The following is a 23971-nucleotide window of genomic DNA, read 5'->3' as shown; positions in this document are numbered from 1 at the left end:
TTATCCGGCTGACATAAGATTCCATGACTTTGGCCACAAAGAGATTTCAAACACACAAAATAAATTGTACTGATATGCATAGTTTTGTGTTTTTTATTCAGCTTTTGTACACTCTTGGTGTTCCTGGTCAAAAATAACCGGTCATCAGAAATGAGTGCAGGAGACTACAATTAGTATAAAGCACTGAACTCAGGTAAATCCTCATTTGTCAGATGGACTCAGGCAAAACACACATATGCATGTGTCATCTTTCACCTAACATTTTTATTTGGAGAATAGTTTGACTATGTATGGAAAGGAAAAGGCATTTCTCACTAAGATGAGATATGGTAATAAGGTGGGTGTTACTAACCTTGGCCTAAACTAAAGCATGATTTGTCATCTATGAAAAACAGTTTAAACCAATCAGCTCTCAATAAATCCACGGGAAACCAATTGACTCTGCCCTACTTTCTTGTGAGAGACAATGACTTCCCATCAGGACATTGTTAGTGAACTATAGCAAAATGCTGACTAAGCTCAGAATATTAGTCAGTGATTAAAGTTTATTGTTTGTAGTGTGCCCAGCAGCACTTAGTACCTGGAGATCAGGAGCCTGACAGCAGAAGATTCTGCTGTTTACTTCTGTGCTCGAAGACCCACAGTGACTGAAGACAGAGGAGGAGCTGAACAAAAACTCCTACAGACACCAAATATCAGTGTGAGCTCAGTGACATCTGAGTGCTTTTTACCACCTCCAATGTATTTATGTTTGTATTAGATTTACATATATTTTACTGTGAACTCCTAAATTAATTTGAATCAGACTTCTCCATATATCATACAGACACACAGTAGTTCTTTCATCATTTAGAACTGAGTGGTTTAACCCATAAGCACAGACCATGTGAAACTAATTTGAAATGACAAAGAAGCTTGTTGAATTCACAGTTTGGCTCCATCAGTAAAAATAAATGTTCACAGTGCAAAACATTTTCTATAGACTACATAATGACACTATGAAGTAACGATGAACAAGAGTTCAATTATCTTGCTGTTGATGTAACAGGATACAACTAAGTTTTATTTGTATCTTTTTAACCTGCGTTTGACATTTTCAAAAATTCGGAGTGATGTTGTAAATACAAAAGTCACAGAGTACTGCAAAGGCTGTGGTTGAAATGAGATGAAATGAGTTGAGTTTTATAACTCGGCTCATTCTGTGAATGTTTCAGTAGTTTTGTTTAATTGCTCTAAATATGATGCCGAACAGTTTCATACCGATCGATTTTCAGCATCATGATTTGTAACAAGTGTTTTGCATATCGTGACAACTGTTTCAGTGCCTGTACAGTTCATTGTGTTGAGACTCCAAGTTCTTCCGTTCATGTATGTAAAAAAATCTCATATGATAACCATTTATTGATTTAATAACTGAAGTTCAATCGATACTGCCAAACAAGAAAAACTTTCTTTATCCCAAAGGTAAATTATATAGAGTTGATTAATTATAGTCATAATTACTCATATTTAATATATAATTACATATAATTAATTATAAAGTTGATGGAAAACATTTTACATTTATTCAGCAGTTCTTTGTAGTCATGTTGCAAACTGAAATCTAACAGCTCTCAGATTGTTTAATCAACTCTTTCACTTTGTGCTCAGCTTCACTAGTATTTGTATAGCACATTTCATGTACAAAACAATTCAAAGTGCTTTACATGAAATAAAAGCATTTCAGCGGGGAGTGGAAGAAGCATTAAGAATACATAAAAGAATATAATATCAGAGCACTGACTACATTAAATCTTCAGTTTTACCAGTTGTCTGGATTTCAAGTTCCTCCTCCCTGAGAGGTGGAGTTCATGCAAAACTTCCACTTATATTTAACCGCCTAAAAACAGAAGGACAGAGAACAGTGGACACATACTGTAGTTTAACAAGATGGAATATGGAACAGTGATTCTGGTCATAACCATCTGCTGGGCAGGTAAAGAGTTTCACTGAAAAGGTTCAACAGCTTAAAAAAGCAGATGAAGAGTGTTTTATTTCTTATAGTTTAATGATTTTAGAACAACAGCAGCATACAAAGTTTCTCTTTTTCTTCTAATCTAATAATAGCCGTGTTACCGATTTATTCAAATAACAATCAAGATTTTCACTTTATGTCTGAGCTTTTCAATGAAAAATCAAACTTATTTTAAGGATAACCCTGATGAAATAAATGCAAATTATTAAAAAAAAAACATGATCAACAATATGCAAATAAAGACTGCTTAAAAGGAAGCGTGTCTCTGTGTGTCAGTGAGAGGACAGCAGAGTTCACATCAGTTCAGCTTCAGCATCGACCATGTTCTCTTTAACTCTGATACTGCTGCTGGCAGCTGGATCCTGTGAGGAGCTTTCAGTGGATTCCCACTAATAATCACATCAGAAACACTGAATATTCAGATGAATGATGGAGGTAATGTTGATTTGTGTTTCCACAGGTGTCCACAGTATTGATCTCATCCAGCCAGAATCAAAGGTTCTGCAGCCTGGACAGACTTTGACCATCACCTGTCGGGTCTCTGGTTATTCTTTGACTGATGGCAGCTATGCAACAGGATGGATCAGACAGCGTGAAGGAAAAGGACTGGATTGGATTTTTACTATGTGGCATGATGGAAGCTTAGCCCAAGATAACGCTCTGAAGAACAAGTTCAGTGGCAGCAGAGACACTTCTGCAGCAACACTGACAATAACAGGACAGAATCTGCAGCCTGAGGACACAGCTGTTTATTACTGTGCACGTGTTAGATCCACAGTGATACAAAACATTATAGACCTGCACAAATACTGATGAGCCATCAAGATAGTCAAATGTAAACATGTGGATATGAATAAAAACAGGATGTCCATCCTTGTACAGCAACCACAAACATACCTGCACATATGATGTGACTTAACCAGAGACATATTTATCATGAATGTTAACAAATGTGGTACCTCATGTGTATTCAATTGAAAAATACTAAATTGTTATTATTTAACATTAACATAATTTAAATAGTTAATATTATTCCCATTTTACCACCAGACTAAACCAAAAACGTTGACACTGTGACAATGGACCCAGCAAGCAGACAGAAAACTGAATAAAAAGTAGAAGATATTTATTAATAAGGTGGTTTGAACTTTCAGCAAGATTGAGTCTGGAAGACTGAAGATTCTGCTGTTTCTTATTGTAGTCGAGGTTCGCAGTGACTGAACGTACACAGCAAAAACTGGAGTGTTGAAATTTCAGGGTTAAACATGTCAGAGTTGATTTCAACTCTCAAAGTGTCATTTTAACACATTCTGATTAAAATGGTGTTCAGTGTTGGAGTTATTTAACAGAGTTATTCAAACCTAAGCAAATCAACTCTGTAGAGATGTAAAGTGCATCTCGGCCGAGTTAACTTGCTTGATAGGCCCCTGAGCTTTCAGCAGGGTGAACCCGTGCATCAATTAATAGTCTCCTGTGCTTGGCGTGGTCAACCGTCGTTTATTTCGCTGCTGGAATCAGGAGTGGATGCGGAGTTGGAGTTTTACACGGGAGGTAAGCTACAAAATCAAACTTGTAGGAACAATAACATTGAATTAAACATCTGCTGAGAATATTTATGTAACTTTGCTAAGCATTTTTTGTGGTTGGCACTGGACAGCGAACGTTTGGATTTTTTTTTTAATGCAATGTTAACTTCACCACTACCACTTGCTAAAAAATAAACATTAACAATAAAAAAACGGTTTCCTATGTTATCCGTTGCATTTTACCAAGTCTCACGCGTGCTTGAGAGGTTGTAAAAACAAGGCTTCATATTTAACTGTTGAATATAGTTTGGGGCTAACGTTAGCACAGGTTAACAAGCTAACTTGAAGTTCATGGCGGGTGCATGGCATCAGTCCGACTGCCCAATACTGGGTACAACTATCTGACGTCACTGTCCAGCATTGCGAACAATGGCGACTTTGTTAAATATTCTTTTTACTAATTTTAGAAAACGAAGACATCAACGATGTTTTTGATATCACTTTATTATAACTGATACTAATATGTATCTTTTAAGAACTGAAAGTCTTCATAGCCGGGGTTCCTTTTAATAAATCAGTTTTGCCTCAAATGTAAATGTTAAAAATAAGAACCCTTACAATTTCAATGGGTCCTCGGCGGACCCGACGTTGTCGGTGCTCGGACCCAATTACAGTAGCATGTGCTGCAGTCACTACAGCTAGTCGCTGCCACGTTCATCAATGAGAGCGTTTCCCTGGGCCTGCTGTGGCATGTTTTAACAGCCTCCCAGCAGCTGCTGAATGTGGTTTAATCTTAGACATGCAGTGAAATTAATAATGAAACAATTTCTTGCATGATACACAACGTTTATGTGAGTGTTAAATAATTATTTCTTGCATGTTAAGTGTTTACTGACATTTTTTTGTTGTTGCATGTCTCAGAAAAATGCTGATCCAGGTTTGGTATTGCCAACAGCAGAAGTATCTGAAGTTGGATGAGGTTGATGGATATTTTGATTTTGTGCAGTTCCATGACAAAGGTTTGTTTTTGTTTTACTTATGCTTGGTTTGATATAAAGGGCAGAACAACGCCCCTTTCTTTTAAGATTTGGACTGAAAAGGGAATGTATTTAATGCAGGGGATTATCTCTGAATTTGTTTACAGTGGTGGATTAAATTATTGAATGTGAAATGAGGCAAGATCAGTGCTAGCTTAAAGGTCCACTCAGATGTATCTTGTCTTTTCCAGTTATCGAGAGATTTTGCATGCCACCTGACGCAAAATTAGTGTACAAAGATGCAACAGGGACAGAAGTTGATGAGGACATTTTCAGTGACCTTGTCAGCCAAGGCAATGTGACTCTATCAGTTTTCTCAAATGACGGTGAGAAATGTAAAGGGGTAAATTACATAATGCAATGTGCAAAACACTAATGCAAATTTATAAGTACAGAAATACAGTAAACAATTTCAATTTAATGTTTTCAGAATTAAGTCATTTAATACACTTAAAGGTGGATCAAATATTCAATATCATTCTTTGTGGTTACACAACAGGGACATTCAGCCTGACTTTTATTAAATGGTTTAAATGTCATTTTAACTGACATAAATCCAACATGAATACCAAATGTATTTTTGATTAATCTAATTCATGCCCTTAAAACAATTTCTGAAAATATTTCTGAATTGCCTATCAAGACTGAGAATCAATTGATTAAATGAGTTGAGTCTATGGTGTGCCGTTGGCTTGGTTAGATCAAAAATCTTCTATGACTTTTTGTATACTGCAAATAAACACCCCACCCCCCTTTTTTTTTAGAATTTTCCGATTGCTCCTTGTCCTCTCCATCCGATTGTTCTGATTCAAGCTTCAGTTCAGGTGCAAGTACAAGAACTAAACTCCTAGATGAGGTTCCTAGGAAGAAACCAAGACTTGAGGGCCCACTCACTGCAGCATCTGCTAGAAAGGTTGTGCTGGTTTCTTAAAATCAACATTTGTCATCCTTAAGCTCTAGAAAGGCAGTTTATCACATTTGTTTTTTTGCTTCTTTTTCAAAGTTGATCGAAGATGTCCTTGGTACCAGCTCAGGTGGTGAAGAGGTCCTCCAAGAGTATCACACAACACAAACTCTAACAGATGCTACCAGAAGAAAGTTGGTCAATATAATAGTGGCACACATGATTGATAAACACGGGTATGTGTGTTCTATTTGTCTGTACTATCCTTTTTTTATTAACAAGTTAACTACTTGGCCCTTGTATTAATGCTAATTTGATCTTTTCTCAGGCAACTCCCCAGCAAAGCTGTTCGAGAAGAGTACGCTCTTGGGATAGTGACAGTGTTCCCGTCCCTCAAAGACCCATACTCCAAGAACGGCAATGTATAGTCATTATTATTGTACTCTCTGTTTACATAATTTTCATGTTTTGTCTACATTACAGTAACATTTAGATTCTGAAATTTCACAGTAGCTTATGAGGTTGACATCACATTAATTTTGAATGCATTTCCATTTTAGGAACATTTCTATGATGCTGCAAGCAGCACCGGATACATTTCTTGGCGTCTGAAAACGATTCAGAGAAAGATTCGAAGAGGACATGCATCTACAAGTAGCCCCACTGGCTTTTCCCCAGGAGGAGGTCAGTCTATCTATCTATCTATCTATCTATGGCACTATCTATCTCTACGCAACTGTCTTTCTTTCTCTAAGTACCCCTCATTTTGCTTTCTTTCTTACAACTTCATCTAGGGTGTTTCTTGTTTTTTTTCTTGAAAGAATTGTGTGCTTTTTTTCAGGATGCCCAAATGTGCGCAGGTCCATTGTTGTTGACCAGCAGCTTGATGGGGATGCATACCAGGAAGCCATCTCCTTGCTCAACCATACAACAGACAGTTCCGTAATTTTTCTGAAGATGAGAGAGACCTTTCAGAATCGCCAAAAACTCATCCATGACTCAGACAAAACTCAAAAGAACTTGCTTTCAAGGATTTATGGTTTTGATTACGGATTTCTAGAACGAAAGAACCGCCCCACGAAAATCGTATTGGACAGTGCTGGCAATGGCATCAGCTTGAACTCTATCCAGACATTCTGTCTTGTGAAAAACATTCCACTCCTGTTTGGTGACATTGTTCCTGCAGAGAACAGACACTGGAGTTTGTTACTGTTACTGTTAAAAATTATGAACATAGTCTTTTCACCTTCTCTCACTCTGGGCATGACTGTATATTTAAAAAATGTGATCCTTGACCACCACAAATTATTCAAGTGCTTGTATCCACACAGAAAACTCATACCCAAGCATCACTTTATGATCCATTACCCCTCTTCTATTAGGAAAATTGGCCCTTTGTTGTACGTTTGGTGTATGAGGTACGAAGCAAAACACAAGATGTTTAAAGATTACTTCAAAAATTTCAAAAACAAAACCAAATCACTAGCTAAAAGGCATCAAATGGCCATTGCTTATCACTGGGAAACCTTCACCCTTAAACAGAAGGAATATGGGCCAATGAAATCATTTTCTTTAAGAGATGAAAATGTGGTCAACAGTGAAATGTGTGAAATGCTGTTGTCCAAAGATGTTTTCTCAACAAGTTGGGTTAAAGTCGATGGTGTTGAGTACAAAGGTGGACTTGTTGTTTGCAGTTCCATGGAGGAAGACATGCCAGTCTTTTGTCAAATAGATGATGTACTTCTGGTTGAAGATGACGTTTATTTTTTGACAAAAAAGCTATTTACAGAGATGTTTGTTGAACACCACCATGCCTTCAAAGTTTTACCAACTGAAGAGAGGTGTGTCATGAAAATGACTGAACTCAAATGTCACCAACCATTTGATATTCAAAGCTCATATGGTAAAGCAGATGAAAGTTTGTACATTATACCCTCGTTTATTATGTTTTAACTGACTGCATTGGGGGAAAAGTTAAAATAAATTGTATTTTTGAAAATGCATTTTTCTTGGAATTGTCATTTTAATGGTTGTATTGTACTGTTGTTTTGTAGTGTCAATTTAACCCAATTTAGAGAGTTAAAAAGGAACTCTGATATAGTGTTAATGTAACTCGATATAGTGTTAATTTAACCCAGTTTAGGGAGTTAAAAAGGAACTCTGATACAGTGTTAATGTAACTCGATATAGTGTTAATTCAACCCAGTCTAGGGAGTTAAAAAGTAACTCTAGGTACAGTGTTAAATAATTAACTATTTTGAAAGTGTTAATTTAACTCTGTAGAGTGTGGAGCTATATAAACCCGCAAAAAGTGTTAAAATTGACTCTGTGGGAGTTGATTCAACACTCCAGTTTTTGCTGTGTAGTTGCACAGTTGTACCTGCAACACTTTCATGTGAATGTTTTAGAGGAGTATCTTTCGCTGACATTTTGTTGTACATCTTGTTGTAAGTGGGCTTCAGAAGAAGATCATTCACCAGTAATTGAAGCATGTCAGGCCTGGAAATTAAACATTAATTTGAATTATGAACAGACAACAAAGAGAGAAGTAAACATTTATTTAGCGTGTGTCACAACCAAAAATGTTTTTTGTAAAAAGACAAATTTACGTGGTTAGAAAATACAATGAACCACATCAAAGCCTCCATATTAAAGACTTTTTTTCCTAAAATGACCAGAACTGCTTTGGAGACATGTAAAAATAAACATAGCAGCCCAACAGATGTACATACTTAACCATCAAGCCTTAACTTATAAACACAAACCTGTTCTTTTTTTCATAATCAGGTTGTGTATGTATGTATGTATATGTATGTATATATATATATGTGTGTGTGTGTGTGTATGGGTGTGTGTGGTGGTGTGTGTTTGTTATGCTATGTCACACACAGTAAAGTTTTTTTTTCTTTTTTGTCCAAGATGTATGACTTAATTGTAACATATCAATAACTAAAACTATTATACATAACAATCTAAATGATTACTTATCTTTCATGCTTCATAAGTAGTAACATCTTCACACCAATATATTCTCATTTAGCTTTTTAACGCATCAAACATTTCAGTTTAGAATAATCTTCACAATAACACTGTGCTGAGCAGAAGCAGAAATATGTTATAAACTTACATAACTCAGAGCACTGACTACATTAAATCTTCAGGTTTACCAGTTGTCTGGATTTCAAGTTCCTCCTCCCTGAGAGGTGGAGTTCATGCAAAACTTCCACTTATATTTAACCGACTAAAAACAGAAGGACAGAGAACAGTGGACACATACTGTAGTTTAACAAGATGGAATATGGAACAGTGATTCTGGTTATAACCATCTGCTGGGCAGGTAAAGAGTTTCACTGAAAATGTCCACCAGCTTAAAGTGGACACCAGCTTAATTTTATTTATTTTTAGTTTGACAATTTTGAACAACAGCAGCATACAAAGTGTATCTTTTTCTTTGCCCTGACAGGTGTTGATGGTCAGACTCTGACTGAGTCTGAATCAGTGGTTAAAAACCCTGGAAGCTCACACACACTGACCTGTACAGCCTCTGGATTCACATTCAGTAACCGCTGGATGAGCTGGGTGAGACAGGCTCCTGGAAAAGGACTGGAGTGGGTTGCAATTATCAGATATGATGGTGGTGAAATGTACTACTCTCAGTCAGTCCAAGGCCGGTTTACCATCTCCAGAGACAACAGCAAACAGCAGCTGTATCTGCAGATGAGCAGTCTGAAGACTGAAGATTCTGCTGTTTATTATTGTGCTCGAGACCCACAGTGACTGAAGTCAGTTGAACAGCTGTACAAAATCTCTCTGTACCCTGACGACAATATAAGAATTTATCACATAATGCTGGTGTTAAGTAAATTCCAGAAAGTGGCTCTAAGACAGATCATTACACAAAATGAATAGATATAAAAAGAGAAGCTAATTTAATTGAAATATTCTTGCATGCATCACTTTTTCACATGAAAGCCAATTACTACATTCATGCTATGGAATGAATACACATAGAATTACAAATATTTAGTGACAACTAAAGTGCTGTTTTGAACACTAGAGGGCAGTTAGTGTCAATGTTTTATTCTTATATTAGAAATGACTGCTACAGCATCATGTCAGAAATTAATTGATGATTCATAATAGTCTGATGGAGATGCTCTTTATTTTTATGATCCTTGATCTTTGTGGTGAATTTTTCTCCTCTTGGCAGTAATAATTCAAATTGACACCTTTTATTTCTCCAAGTTTATCTTTGGGAAAATGAATGAAAGTTGCTGTAGTTTAGCTGTTGCACTTACAATGGATTAATCTACTTTATTTCTCACAAAAACACATTTTGATAAGTAGAACCTGTGTGCTTTCACGTCACTCTTTCACACACAGTCCAGTCCTCCTCTTCCTAAAATGTAAATTCACATTCAGATGCTGAATCCCAACCCACCCCATCACCTCCTCAGGCTCTTATATCAGAGAGAGTCCAGTGCTGAAAGCAATAGAAACTGAGCGTTGCAGGTTTACTGATTTGCTGTCAACAGTCTGTCACCCATCTCTTCTTTTAGGTTAACTGGACATTTTCTCCAGTTAACCTGCATTTAATGCAACTAAAACAAAGGTAGCAACAACATTGTAAAATTAAATTAATTGAAATTATTTGTCTGCTGTCTTATTATCTTGTGGTGGGCTTATTATGATGCTGGCAATTTTTACAAATACTTATTTTTTATACTTATTATCTCATACGGTATTTTTTCCTTATTCGTCAGCAGCAACAAACTTTTTGAGTTTCCATAAAAATTTGCAAATTAAATCAAATTATAGCCGTATTACCGGTTTATTCAAATAACAATCAAGATTTTCATTTCTGTCTGAGCTTTTCAGTGAAAAATCTAACTTATTTTAAGGATAACCACGATGAAATAAATGCAAATGATGAAAAAACATATTCAACAATATGCAAATAAAGACTGCTTAAAAGGAAGCGTGTCTCTTTGTGTCAGTGAGAGGACAGCAGAGTTCACATCAGTTCAGCTTCAGCATCAACCATGTTCTCTGTAACTCTGATACTGCTGCTGGCAGCTGGATCTTGTGAGGAGCTTTCAGTGGATTCCCACTAATAATCACATCAGAAACACTGAATATTCAGATGAATGATGGAGGTAATGTTGATTTGTGTTTCCACAGGTGTCCACAGTATTGATCTCATCCAGCCAGAATCAAAGGTTGTGCAGCCTGGACAGACTCCATCCAATGGACAGATGTCCATCCTTGTACAGCAACCACAAACATACCTGCACATATGATGTGACTTAACCAGAGACATATTTATCATGAATGTTAACAAATGTGGTACCTCATGTGTATTCAATTGAAAGATACTAAATTGTTATTATTTAACATTAAAACTATTAAAATTATTAATATTATTCCCATTTTACCACCAGGCTAGACCAAAAACGTTGACACTGTCACAATGGACCCAGCAAGCAGACTGGAAAGTGAATAAAAAGTAGAAGATATTTATTAATAAGGTGGTTTGAACTTGTAGAGAGACTGAGTCTGGAAGACTGAAGATTCTGCTGTTTCTTATTGTAGTCGAGGTTCGCAGTGACTGAACGTAGTTGCACAGCTGTACCTGCAGCACTTTCATGTGAATGTTTTAGAGGAGTATCTTTAGCTGACATTTTGTTGTACATCTTGTTGTAAGTGGGCTTCAGAAGAAGATCATTCACCAGTAATTGAAGCATGTCAGTCTTGGAAATTAAAATTCATTTGTATTATGAACAGACAACAAAGAGAGAAGTAAACATTTATTTAGTGTGTGTCACAACCAAAAATGTTTTTTTGAAAAAGACTAATTTACGTGGTGCTTTGGAGACATGTAAAAATAAACATAGCAGCCCAACAGATGTACATAATTAACCATCAAGCCTTCATTTATAAACATAAACCTGTTTTTTCTTAATAATAAGGTTGCAATAAATGTGTGTGTGTGTTAGTGTGTGTTTGTTATGTGATGTCACACAGTAAAAAAAAATGATTTATTTTTTATTGTCCAAGATGTATGACTTAATTGTGACATATTAATAACTAAAACAAAATATATTATACATAACAATCTAAATGATTACTTATCTTTTATGCTTCATAAGTAGTAACATCTTCACACCAATATATTCTCATTTTGATTTTTAACGCATCAAACATTTCAGTTTAGAATAATCTTCACAATAATACTGTGCTGAACAGAAGCAGAAATATGTTATAAACTTATATAAATCAGAGCACTGACTACATTAAATCCTCAAGTTTAACAGTTCTCTGGATTTCAAGTTGCTCCTCCCTGAGAGGTGGAGTTCATGCAAAACTTCCACTTATATTTAACTGACTAAAAACAGAAGGACAGAGAACAGTGGACACATACTGTAGTTTAACAAGATGGAATATGGAACAGTGATTCTGGTTATAACCATCTGCTGGGCAGGTAAAGAGTTTCACTGAAAATGTCCACCAGCAAGAGAGTATTTCATTTCTTTTAGTTTAACAATCTTAGAACAACAGCAGCATACAAAGTGTATCTTTTTCTTTGTCCTGACAGGTGTTAATGGTCAGACTCTGACTGAGTCTGAATCAGTGGTTAAAAACCCTGGAAGCTCACACAGACTGACCTGTACAGCCTCTGGATTCACATTCAGTAACCACTGGATGAGCTGGGTGAGACAGGCTCCTGGAAAAGGACTGGAGTGGGTTGCAATTATCAGATATGATGGTGGCAGCACATACTACTCTCAGTCAGTTCAAGGCCGGTTTACCATCTCCAGAGACAACAGCAAACAGCAGCTGTATCTGCAGATGAGCAGTCTGAAGACTGAAGATTCTGCTGTTTATTATTGTGCCCGAGAGCCACAGTGACTGAAGTCAATTGAACAGCTGTACAAAATCTCTCTGTGCCCTGACGACAATATTAGAATGTATCACATCTATATCAATGCTGGTGTTAAGGAAATAACAGAAAGTTTTTCTGAGGCAGATCATTACACAAAATGAATAAATATAAAAAGAGAAGCTAATTTAATTGAAATATTCTTGCATGCATCACTTTTTCACATGAAAGCCAATTACTACATTCATGCTATGGAATGAATACACATATAATTACAAATTTTGAGTGACAACTAAAGTGCTGTTTTGAACACTAGAGGGCAGTTAGTGTCAATGTTTTATTCTTCTGTTAGAAATGACTGCTACAGCATCATGTCAGAAATTAATTGGTAATTCATAATAGTCTGATGGAGATGATCTTTATTCTTATGTTCCTTAATCTTTGTGGTGAATTTTCCTCCTCTTAATAATTAAATTTGATATAAAAAAAAAGGTAGCAACAACAATGTACAATTAAATACATGAATTGAAATCATTTGTCTGCTTTCCTAAAATTGTTTTGTGGGCTTATTATGACGCAATCTTTATAAATACTTAATCTTATTCTTAAATAATATATCTTATACAATATTAATTTGTTTTTCATTAGCAGCAACTAACTTTTTGAGTTTCCATAAAAATTTTCAAATTAAATCTAATTATAGCCGTGTTACCGATTTATTCAAATAACAATCAAGATTTTCACTTCATGTCTGAGCTTTTCAATGAAAAATAAAACTTATCTTAAGGATAACCCCGATGAAATAAATGCAAATTATTAAAAAAAACATATTCAACAATATGCAAATAAAGACTGCTGAAAAGGAAGCGTGTCTCTGTGTGTCAGTGAGAGGACAGCAGAGTTCACATCAGTTCAGCTTCAGCATCAACCATGTTCTCTTTAGCTCTGATACTGCTGCTGGCAGCTGGATCCTGTGAGGAGCTTTCAGTGGATTCACACTAATAATCACATCAGAAACACTGAATATTCACATGAATGATGGAGGTAATGTTGATTTGTGTTTCCACAGGTGTCCACAGTATTGATCTCATCCAGCCAGAATCAAAGGTTGTGCAGCCTGGACAGACTTTGACCATCACCTGTCGGGTCTCTGGTTATTCTTTGACTTCTAGCAGCTACGCAACAGCTTGGATCAGACAGCGTGAAGGAAAAGCACTGGATTGGATTTTTACTATGTGGTATGATGGAAGCTTAGCCCAAAATAATGCTCTGAAGAACAAGTTCAGTGGCAGCAGAGACACTTCTGCAGCAACAGTAACAATAACAGGACAGAATCTGCAGCCTGAGGACACAGCTGTTTATTACTGTGCACGTGTTAGATCCACAGTGATACAAAACATTACAGACCTGCACAAATACTGATGAGCCAGCAAGATAGTCAAATGTAAACATGTGGATATGAATGAACACAGGATGTCCATCCTTGTACAGCAACCACAAACATACCTGCACATATGATGTGACTTAACCAGAGACATATTTATCATGAATGTTAACAAATGTGGTGCCTCATGTGTATTCAATTGAAAAATACTAAATTGTTATTTTTTAACATTAACATAATTTAAATTGTTAATATTATTCCCATTTTACCACCAGACTAAACCAAAAACGTTGACACTGTCACAATGGACCCAGCAAGCAGACAGAAAACTGAATGAAAAGTAGAAGATATTTATTAATAAGGTGGTTTGAACTTGTAGAGAGACTGAGTCTGGAAGACTGAAGATTCTGCTGTTTCTTATTGTAGTCGAGGTTCGCAGTGACTGAACGTAGTTGCACAGTTGTACCTGCAAAAGTTTCATATGAATGTTTCAGAGGAGTATCTTTAGCTGACATTTTGTTGTACATCTTGTTGTAAGTGGGCTTCAGAAGAAGATCATTCACCAGTAATTGAAGCATGTCAGGCTTGGAAATTAAAATTAATTTGAATTATGAACAGACAACAAAGAGAGAAGTAAACATTTATTTAGTGTGTGTCACAACCAAAAATGTTTTTTTGTAAAAAGACAAATTTACGTGGTTAGAAAATACAATGAACCACATCAAAGCCTCCATATTAAACACTTTTTTCCCTAAAATTACCAGAACTGCTTTGGAGACATGTAAAAATAAACATAGCAGCCCAACAGATGTACACAATTAACTATCAAGCCTTCATTTATAAACATAAACCTGTTTTTTCTTTATAATCTGGTGTCAATAAATGTGTGTGTGTGTTAGTGTGTGTTTGTTATGTGATGTCACACACAGTAAAAAAATGCTTTATTTTTTATTGTCCAAGATGTATGACTTAATTGTGACATATTAATAACTACAAAAATATATATTATACATAACAATCTATATAAGTATTTATCTTTTATGCTTCATAAGTAGTAACATCTTCACACCAATATATTCTCATTTTGATTTTTAACGCATCAAACATTTCAGTTTAGAATAATCTTCACAATAACACTGTGCTGAGCAGAAGCAGAAATATGTTATAAACATATATAACTCAGAGCGCTGACTACATTAAATCTTCAGGTTTACCAGTTGTCTGGTTTTCAAGTTCCTCCTCCCTGAGAGGTGGAGTTCATGTAAAACTTCCACTTATATTTAACCGCCTAAAAACAGAAGGACAGAGAACAGTGGACACATACTGTAGTTTAACAAGATGGAATATGGAACAGTGATTCTGGTCATAACCATCTGCTGGGCAGGTAAAGAGTTTCACTGAAAAATGTCCACCAGCAAGAGAGTATTTCATTTCTTTTAGTTTAACAATCTTAGAACCACAGCAGCATACAAAGTGTATTTTTTTCTTTGTCCTGACAGGTGTTGATGGTCAGACTCTGACTGAGTCTGAATCAGTGGTTAAAAACCCTGGAAGCTCACACACACTGACCTGTACAGCCTCTGGATTTACACTCAGCAGCTACTGGATGGGCTGGGTGAGACAGGCTCCTGGAAAAGGACTGGAGTGGGTTGCCACTGATGGTGGCAGTAGCAAATACTACTCTCAGTCAGTCCAAGGCCGGTTTACCATCTCCAGAGACAACAGCAAACAGCAGCTGTATCTGCAGATGAGCAGTCTGAAGACTGAAGATTCTGCTGTTTATTATTGTGCCCGAGAGCCACAGTGACTGAAGTCAATTGAACAGCTGTACAAAATCTCTCTGTGCCCTGACGACAATATTAGAATTAATCACATCTATGTCAATGCTGGTGTTCAGGAAATAGCAGAAAGTTTCTCTGAGGCAGATCATTACACAAAATGAATAAATATAAAAAGAGAAGCTAATTTAATTGAAATATTCTTGCATGCATCACTTTTTCACATGAAAGCCAATTACTACATTCATGCTATGGAATGAATACATATAGAATTATACATTTTCAGTGAGAACTAAAGTGCTGTTCTGAACACTAGAGGGCAGTTAGTGTCAATGTTTTATTCTTATATTAGAAATGACTGCTACAGCGTCATGTCAGAAATTAATTGATGATTCATAATAATCTGATGGAGATGCTCTTTATTCTTATGTTCCTTAATCTTTGTGGTGAATTTTCCTCCTCTTAATAAATAAATTTTAGGTAAAACAAAGATAGCAACAACAATGTACAATTAAATATATGAATTGAAATCATTTGTCTGCTTTCTTAAGATGGTTTAGTGGGCTTATTATGATGCTGGCAATATTTACAAATACTTATTTTTATTCTAAAATATTCTATCTCATACAGCATTTATTTGTTATACATCAGCAGCAACTAACTTTTGAATTTCCATGAAAATTTGCAAATTAAATCTAATTATAGCCGTGTTACCGATTTATTCAAATAACAATCAAGATTTTCATTTATGTCTGAGCTTTTCAATGAAAAATCAAACTTATTTTAGAATCACGATGAAATTAATGCAAATTATTAAAAAAAACATATTCAACAATATGCAAATAAAGATTGCTTAAAAGGAAGCGTGTCTCTGTGTGTCAGTGAGAGGACAGCAGAGTTCACATCAGTTCAGCTTCAGCATCAACCATGTTCTCTTTAACTCTGATACTGCTGCTGGCAGCTGGATCCTGTGAGGAGCTTTCAGTGGATTCCCACTAATAATCACATCAGAAACACTGAATATTCAGATGAATGATGGAGGTAATGTTGATTTGTGTTTCCACAGGTGTCCACAGTATTGATCTCATCCAGCCAGAATCAAAGGTTGTGCAGCCTGGACAGACTTTGACCATCACCTGTCGGGTCTCTGGTTATTCTTTGACTGATGGCAGCTACGGAACAGGATGGATCAGACAGCGTGAAGGAAAAGGACTGGAGTGGATTTTTACTATGTGGGCATCAGGAAGCTTAGCCCAAAATAACGCTCTGAAGAACAAGTTCAGTGGCAGCAGAGACACTTCTGCAGCAACAGTGACAATAACAGGACAGAATCTGCAGCCTGAGGACACAGCTGTTTATTACTGTGCACGTTATCGAGCCACAGTGATACAAAACATTACAGACCTGCACAAATACTGATGAGCCAGCAAGATAGTCAAATGTAAACATGTGGATATGAATAAAACATTATGTGTATTATTATAAAACAACCACGAACACACTTGCACATATAATGAAACTTAAACACATATTTAATCAATGTTAACAAAGACAGTGCCAAATATATTCAGTTGAAATACACTAAATCATTACTGTTGTCATTACAATTATTATTATTATTATTTTTGTTGATGTTATTACTTAAATTCTTATCATTACCATTTTACCATCAGACTACATCAAGAGCTTTGAGTTATGAGACATTTTTACTCAGCGATGACATATTTTTCATGTTTCCAGGTGACCAGATAGAAAATTATGATTCACAAAGCTGACTTAAAATAAAGCTAACTTCAATGAAGTCACTGTAGAGTCCTCTCCTTCACCCTCATGTTGTGCTCTGGTCAAATTTGACCGACTTAAGTTTTATCTCTGAAAAATGTAGTTAATTTGATCGTAAGATTCCATGACTTTGGCCACAAAGAGATTTCAAACACACAAATAAATTGTACTGATATGCATAGTTTTGTGAGTGTTTTATTCAGCTTTTGTACACTCTTGGTGTTCCTGGTCAAAAATGACCGGTCATCAAAAATGAGTGGAGGAGACTACAATTAGTGTAAAAAACTGAGATCAGATAAATCCTCATTTGTCAGATGGACTCAGGCAAAACACACATATGCACGTGTCATCTTTCACCTAACATTTTTATTTGTAGAATAGTTTGACAATATATGGTAAGGAAAAGGCATTTCTCACTAAGATGAGCATGTATAAATCAAATGATAAGAATTTAGACACTGTCCTTTGCGAAATACTTTTTCACACATTAAAGCGTGATCTTTAAATTTACTAACTTGTCGGATATTCCTGTACTACCTGTCCTCCAGTTTTAACCCATGATACCTTTTTTTATATTCTCTTTATGAGAGGAGTCAATGCAAATCTTCAGTATCTTCCAATGCTTATACCACCTGAGGCAGGATGACAAATACATCCTTTAAATGATGGACTGTAGTACAGGACAGTTGCTTTTATTTTTCTTTATGACAGGTAATCATTTATATGCAAATAAAGGTTACTCAAAACCTACTTCACAATAACACTGTGCTGAGCAGAAGCAGAAATATGTTATAAACATATATAACTCAGAGCACTGACTACATTAAATCCTCAGTTTTACCAGTTGTCTGGATTTCAAGTTCCTCCTCCCTGAGAGGTGGAGTTCATGCAAAACTTCCACTTATATTTAACCGCCTAAAAACAGAAGGACAGAGAACAGTGGACACATACTGTAGTTTAACAAGATGGAATATGGAACAGTGATTCTGGTCATAACCATCTGCTGGGCAGGTAAAGAGTTTCACTGAAAATGTCCACCAGCTTAAAGCAAGAGAATATTTTCTTTATTTTAGTTGAACAATTTTAGAACAACAGCAGCATACAAAGTGTGTCTTTTTCTTTGTCCTGACAGGTGTTGATGGTCAGACTCTGACTGAGTCTGAATCAGTGGTTAAAAACCCTGGAAGCTCACACAGACTGACCTGTACAGCCTCTGGAGTCTCATTCAGCAGCTCCTGGATGGCCTGGATCAGACAAGCTCCTGGAAAAGGACTGGAGTGGGTCGCAACTATTGAATATGATAGTGATAGAATCAGATACTCTCAGTCAGTTCAAGGCCGGTTTACCATCTCCAGAGACAACAGCAGAGAGCAGCTGTATCTGCAGATGAGCAGTCTGAAGACTGAAGATTCTGCTGTTTATTATTGTGCTCGACACCCACAGTGACTGAAGCTGAATGAACAGCTGTACAAATTCCTGTTACATTAACGGTCATACAGAATATGAAAAAACCATATGAGAAATAGGATTACTTTTCACAACAAAAATCATTAAAACAGAAACAACAAGGTAAAAGAAAAAGTCTTGCTTCACACCTCATCACAAAACGCAGAAAAGGATGTGCTGTGTTTTTAATTCTTCCCACAGAAATGGCCTTTCACAGGACATCAGGAAATACTTATGAGGAATTCACTGGCACCCATTATTATCATTCATTCTAACATTTAAATGTATTTTCTGCATGCTGACAGAAAGCACTAAACGGCTGCAGCCTGTAGCCACGAACAATTGGGACAATACAATTTCATGTGATCAGTGAGTAATGTTGTTTCCTACATTGATTTGGAACCTGACACCAAATACTGAATCTGAAGACTTCATAAGTATTATTTTGTGTTTGGCATTATTTCCTCTAATATAAAACATGGATTTCAATAAGAAAATATTAGACACAACATCCATTTAATGATGATTTTCTCGTGATGAACATTTTTCTCTCTTCATAAGTAAGTAAGACGGCAAAATCCCTTCAATTAATAAAAACTATTTTCATTTTTTTTCTCAAAATTTCCATAAACAGTGAGAGGAGGAGTCAATGCAAATTTCACTCCCAACCATCTTTTATTCAACTCACTTCAGCCAAACTACCAGACGGACGTACAACACATTTCCACGATGACTTTAACTGGATGTGTAACGTTTCTCCTGCTCTCAACAGTTTCTGGTGAATATCACACTTCTGCACTGCTCTGTTTACTAGTTTTCTGTTTGGTTCTGCACTGATCACACTGCTTTTCTCTCAGGTGTTTGCAGTCAGACTCTGACTGAGTCTGAACCAGTGGTTAAAATGCCTGGAGAATCCCACAAACTGACCTGTACATATGCAGGAATATCTGATAGTGACGCTTATATCAGCTGGATCAGACAAGCTGAAGGAAAAGGACTGGAGTGGGTTGCCTACATTTCTGCTCCCAGTGGAAGTGATAAATATTATTCCACTTCTGTCAAGAATCGTTTCACCATTTCAAGAGACAACAACAAGGATCAAGTGTATCTGCAGATGAACAGCTTGATGACCGAAGACTCTGCAGTTTATTATTTTGCTCGAGCGCCACATTGATACAGGAAGCTACAGAGCTGTACACAAAACACTGCAGCTGTCACTGTGACACTCCCCTATATACAGTCAAATATTCTGACAAACCACTCCATGCAAGTTGTTTTCAATTACTCAAAATCAAACCTTAAAATTCTTCATGAAATTTAATGAAAAAGAAAACTTCTCCCAAAAGAGAATGAATGAACGAAACCACAATAAAATATGAGAATTAATACAAATTTCAACTAAATATAAAACTATATAAAACTTAAATTTGCATAATTAATTCAGCATTCTCCATGTTTTTGTTTTTTTCATTTGAGGCATTCAGAGTTATTGAAAAACCTGAGTCTGAAACCTTTTTAGTTTTAATTATCTTAAACAGACTTGATATTTACAGCCTATTTCAACCTTCATTTCATCATAAAAACTAATTAATGAGCTCATAAAACTACAGCTTCAGATAGTATTGTTTGCTTTGTGGATACAATTAAATTGTTTTCATTTGAGTTTTCATATGAAATAAAGAAGAGAACAAAAACCTAGAAGAACATGTTCTGGACAGTGTACCAACATCAGTCCAGTCTCTGGTTATTCTCATTCTTCCAAAGCAACAGAACCAACAGAAAGACCTGCAAAAATAACTGGTGACCGAAGGAGAAGTGACTAAAGAGTCAGCAATTTCAACACAAAAGTGGAAATCAAGGAGAGATATAGGCTTAAATAAACAAATGAAAAATACACGAAGAAATGAATGAAAACTCACTGGAAAATTATCTTGAGGATATTGTTGTTGAACATGAAACTTTGTTACTTTCCTTGTGTGTCTTTTGTGAAATTGGCTTAAAAACATTTCAGTGTTTCCTCCACAGTTTGGCGCTGACGCTGATTATTGCGTCACATCGTCTCTTAGACTTCGCAGAGGGAGGTCTATGCAAATCTCCCTCTTTATAAAGAAACCACAGTCAACACCTACACAATTCATGGCAGAACACTGAGAAAAGTTTTCTTCATGCTTTTCACATCAGTTTGACAGAACTTCACAGCAGACTAACAGAATGGACAATAGAATTATGTGGAGTTTATTATTTCTACTTTCTGTACATGGTGAGAAAATCTGTCACTTTTTAATTCTTTTTGAAATGTTCATCAAGTGATTTTTGATGAATGATGGTCAGGTTTTGTTTTCTTCCAGGAGTCTGGAGTCAGATCAAACTGGACCAGTCTCCATCTGAGGTCAAAAGACCTGGAGACACAGTGAAGATGTCATGTGTAATTTCTGGTTACAGCATGACAAGCAACAACATCCACTGGATACGACAGAAACCAGGGAGAGCTCTGGAGTGGATCGGGTGGATGAACACTGGTCAAAATTCTGCTAGCTATGCCAGTTCCTTTCAAAGCCGTTTCCACATGACTGAAAATGAGCCCAGCAGCACTCAGTACCTGGAGATCAGGAGCCTGACAGCAGAAGATTCTACTGTTTACTTCTGTGCTCGTAGAGACACAGTGACTGAAGACAGAGGAGGAGCTGAACAAAAACCTTCAAACACAACAAGTGGCAATGTGTTCTCAGTGGCATCTGTACTTTGTCAACTATTCCAAAAGCATGTTGATACATATAAAAAATATCCATTACCTGATTATCTATAATTTCTAATCTGCTTTCTGTTCACTCTCTCACAGAGCTGCACTCATTTTCTTCACATGAAAATTCCCATTTATGTCCACAATCCCCACACATCCTGCTCCGTGGTTATGACCTTCAAATTTGTCTTTGCAGTTGCAATATTACTACAAAAAGGAAGATGAAAGCAAGTTTTATGGTCAATAATGTAAAACTAACAATGATTTCAGCAATGTTTTTTAAATATTTATTCTGTGACTGATGAGAGCTGTGCAACAAGTTGGATCAGACAGCAGGATGAAAAACCAGTGGAGTGGATCTTTAATCAGTGAGGAGGAGGAGGCTAAACCCAAAATTATGCTCTCAAGAACAAGTTCAGAACAGTGAGAATAACAGGACCCATTCTACAGCCTGAGGACACAGCTGTTCATTACTGTGGGACAGAGCCACGGTGATACAAAACATCTACAGACCTTAGTAACACTATTTGTGCTCAGTGATAAAAGATTATCTAACTCACATCATGCAGATTATTCAAATGTATTTGTGGATTGTAGAGCAAGTATAACATTTACAATAGTCTTCTTTGTTGATTTAGCTAATGTTAACGCTGCATGTTATTGTAGGTCACTATAAGATGGTTTAACACTGTATAAAGAAATGTATCATAGGTTCACTTTCTGACTTACAGCCTACCTCTCCTCTGTTTAATCACATAATTACAGCAGATCAGTTGATTCATATTTAATGAATGATCATGAAATCCTGAGAGCTGAAAACTAACTACAGATTAAACTATGACTTTGATTATTCTATTCATTTGTAAAAGGTGATTTTGAAGTCAAAAGCTTGGAGGTTTACCATAAATTACGTGTATATGAGTTTAACAAGATGAGGATGACTGAAGAGTGAATCTAATTTTACATTTCATCAGTGTGTTTCATCACTGAGCTGCAGAGCTTCTGATTTTTAATACTGAATCAAAGACAAAAATCATTATCAGTGTACATTTCTTACATTTTTTCTGACTTGAATTCTATATACAACCAGTTATTTTCATGATTCTTATTTGTCAGAGAAAATAGATGAAGGTTTATCCAATTAATTTTACTTGCATGCAAAAAAAAAGCTGCAGAGTTCAACAGCAAAAGAAGAAGAACTTGACTCAGCTTAAGCATCGACTTTATTCCCTGTTCCTCTGACCTTGCTGCTAGTGGCGGATTCCTTTGAAGAGCTCTCAGAAGATTTTCACAAATAAACACATTAGAAACAGTGAATAGTCACAAGACTGATGGCGTAAAGAGTGATTTCAGTTTGAAACATAGAGTTTTGATATCATCTGATCAGACTCAGTGGGGCCACTTTGACAATCTTTAAGCTACACATGTGAGGTTTCTGTGTGTTTTTTCCTCACAGACTGACTGCAGCTGTGCCTCAGGTTGAGTCAGAGTATATCTGAATTTATCTCATTATTATTATTATTATTATGATCATTATTATTATTATTACCATTCTTATTTATTGTATTCAGAGAGGCAGATGGTTGATTTTCTACAACAAGTCAGTGTAGAGATTCACCTTCTCCTGAAGCGACCTCAGCTCTGATGTCTGCTAACAAATGAATAGTGGTCTAAGAAGTGATATCAAACAGAACCTGCTTCTGCAAAGCAGGGAAATTAATATATTGTAGATGTTCACATGTAACCATCTCTAAACAGCTTGTTGAAGTTGAAAAAGTTGCAGTCCCTGCTTTAAAACTCTAGAGGGCAGAAAAGGATGTGCTGTGTTTTTAATTCTTCTCACAGAAATGGCCTGACACAGGACATCAGGAAATACTTATGAGGAATTCACTGGCACCCATTATTTTCATTCATTCTAACATTTAAATGTATTTTCTGCATGCTGACAGAAAGCACTAAACAGCTGCAGCCTGTAGCCACGAACAATTGGAACAATACAATTTCATGTGGTCAGTGAGTAATGTTGTTTCCTACATTGATTTGGAACCTGACACCAAATACTGAATCTGAAGACTTCATAAGTATTATTTTGTGTTTGGCATATTTTCCTCTAATTTAAAACATGGATTTCAAGAAGAAAATATTATACACAACATCCATTTAATGATGATTTTCTCATTTTGAACATTTTTCTCTCTTCATAAGTAAGTAAGACGGCAAAATCCCTTCAATTAATAAAAACTATTTTCATTTTTTTTCTCAGAATTTCCTTAAACAGTGAGAGGAGGAGTCAATGCAAATTTCAATTTCAACCATCTTTTATTCAACTCACTTCAGCCAAACTACCAGACGGACGTACAACACATTTCCACGATGACTTTAACTGGATGTGTAACGTTTCTCCTGCTCTCAACAGTTTCTGGTGAATATCACACTTCTGCACTGCTCTGTTTACTAGTTTTCTGTTTGGTTCTGCACTG

General features: G+C 36.1%; 1 protein-coding gene and 1 pseudogene across 1 annotated transcript; both read left to right on the top strand.

Annotated features, from left to right (window-relative positions):
- LOC142371932 (uncharacterized) overlaps positions 1–23971 on the top strand; it is a 126565-nt pseudogene that overhangs the window by 45506 nt on the left and 57088 nt on the right.
- LOC142371832 (uncharacterized) lies at positions 1930–7444 on the top strand. Its single transcript, XM_075454581.1, has 6 exons — positions 1930–1975; positions 2475–2779; positions 5581–5717; positions 5810–5903; positions 6042–6165; positions 6323–7444. The coding sequence occupies exons 1-6, from the start codon at positions 1930–1932 to the stop codon at positions 7432–7434; spliced, it is 1818 nt and encodes a 605-aa protein (XP_075310696.1). The 3' UTR covers positions 7435–7444.

Source organism: Odontesthes bonariensis, chromosome 21, assembly GCF_027942865.1.
Source record: "Odontesthes bonariensis isolate fOdoBon6 chromosome 21, fOdoBon6.hap1, whole genome shotgun sequence".
Lineage (NCBI taxonomy): Eukaryota > Metazoa > Chordata > Actinopteri > Atheriniformes > Atherinopsidae > Odontesthes > Odontesthes bonariensis.
This window is presented reverse-complemented; position numbering and strand designations above follow the sequence as displayed.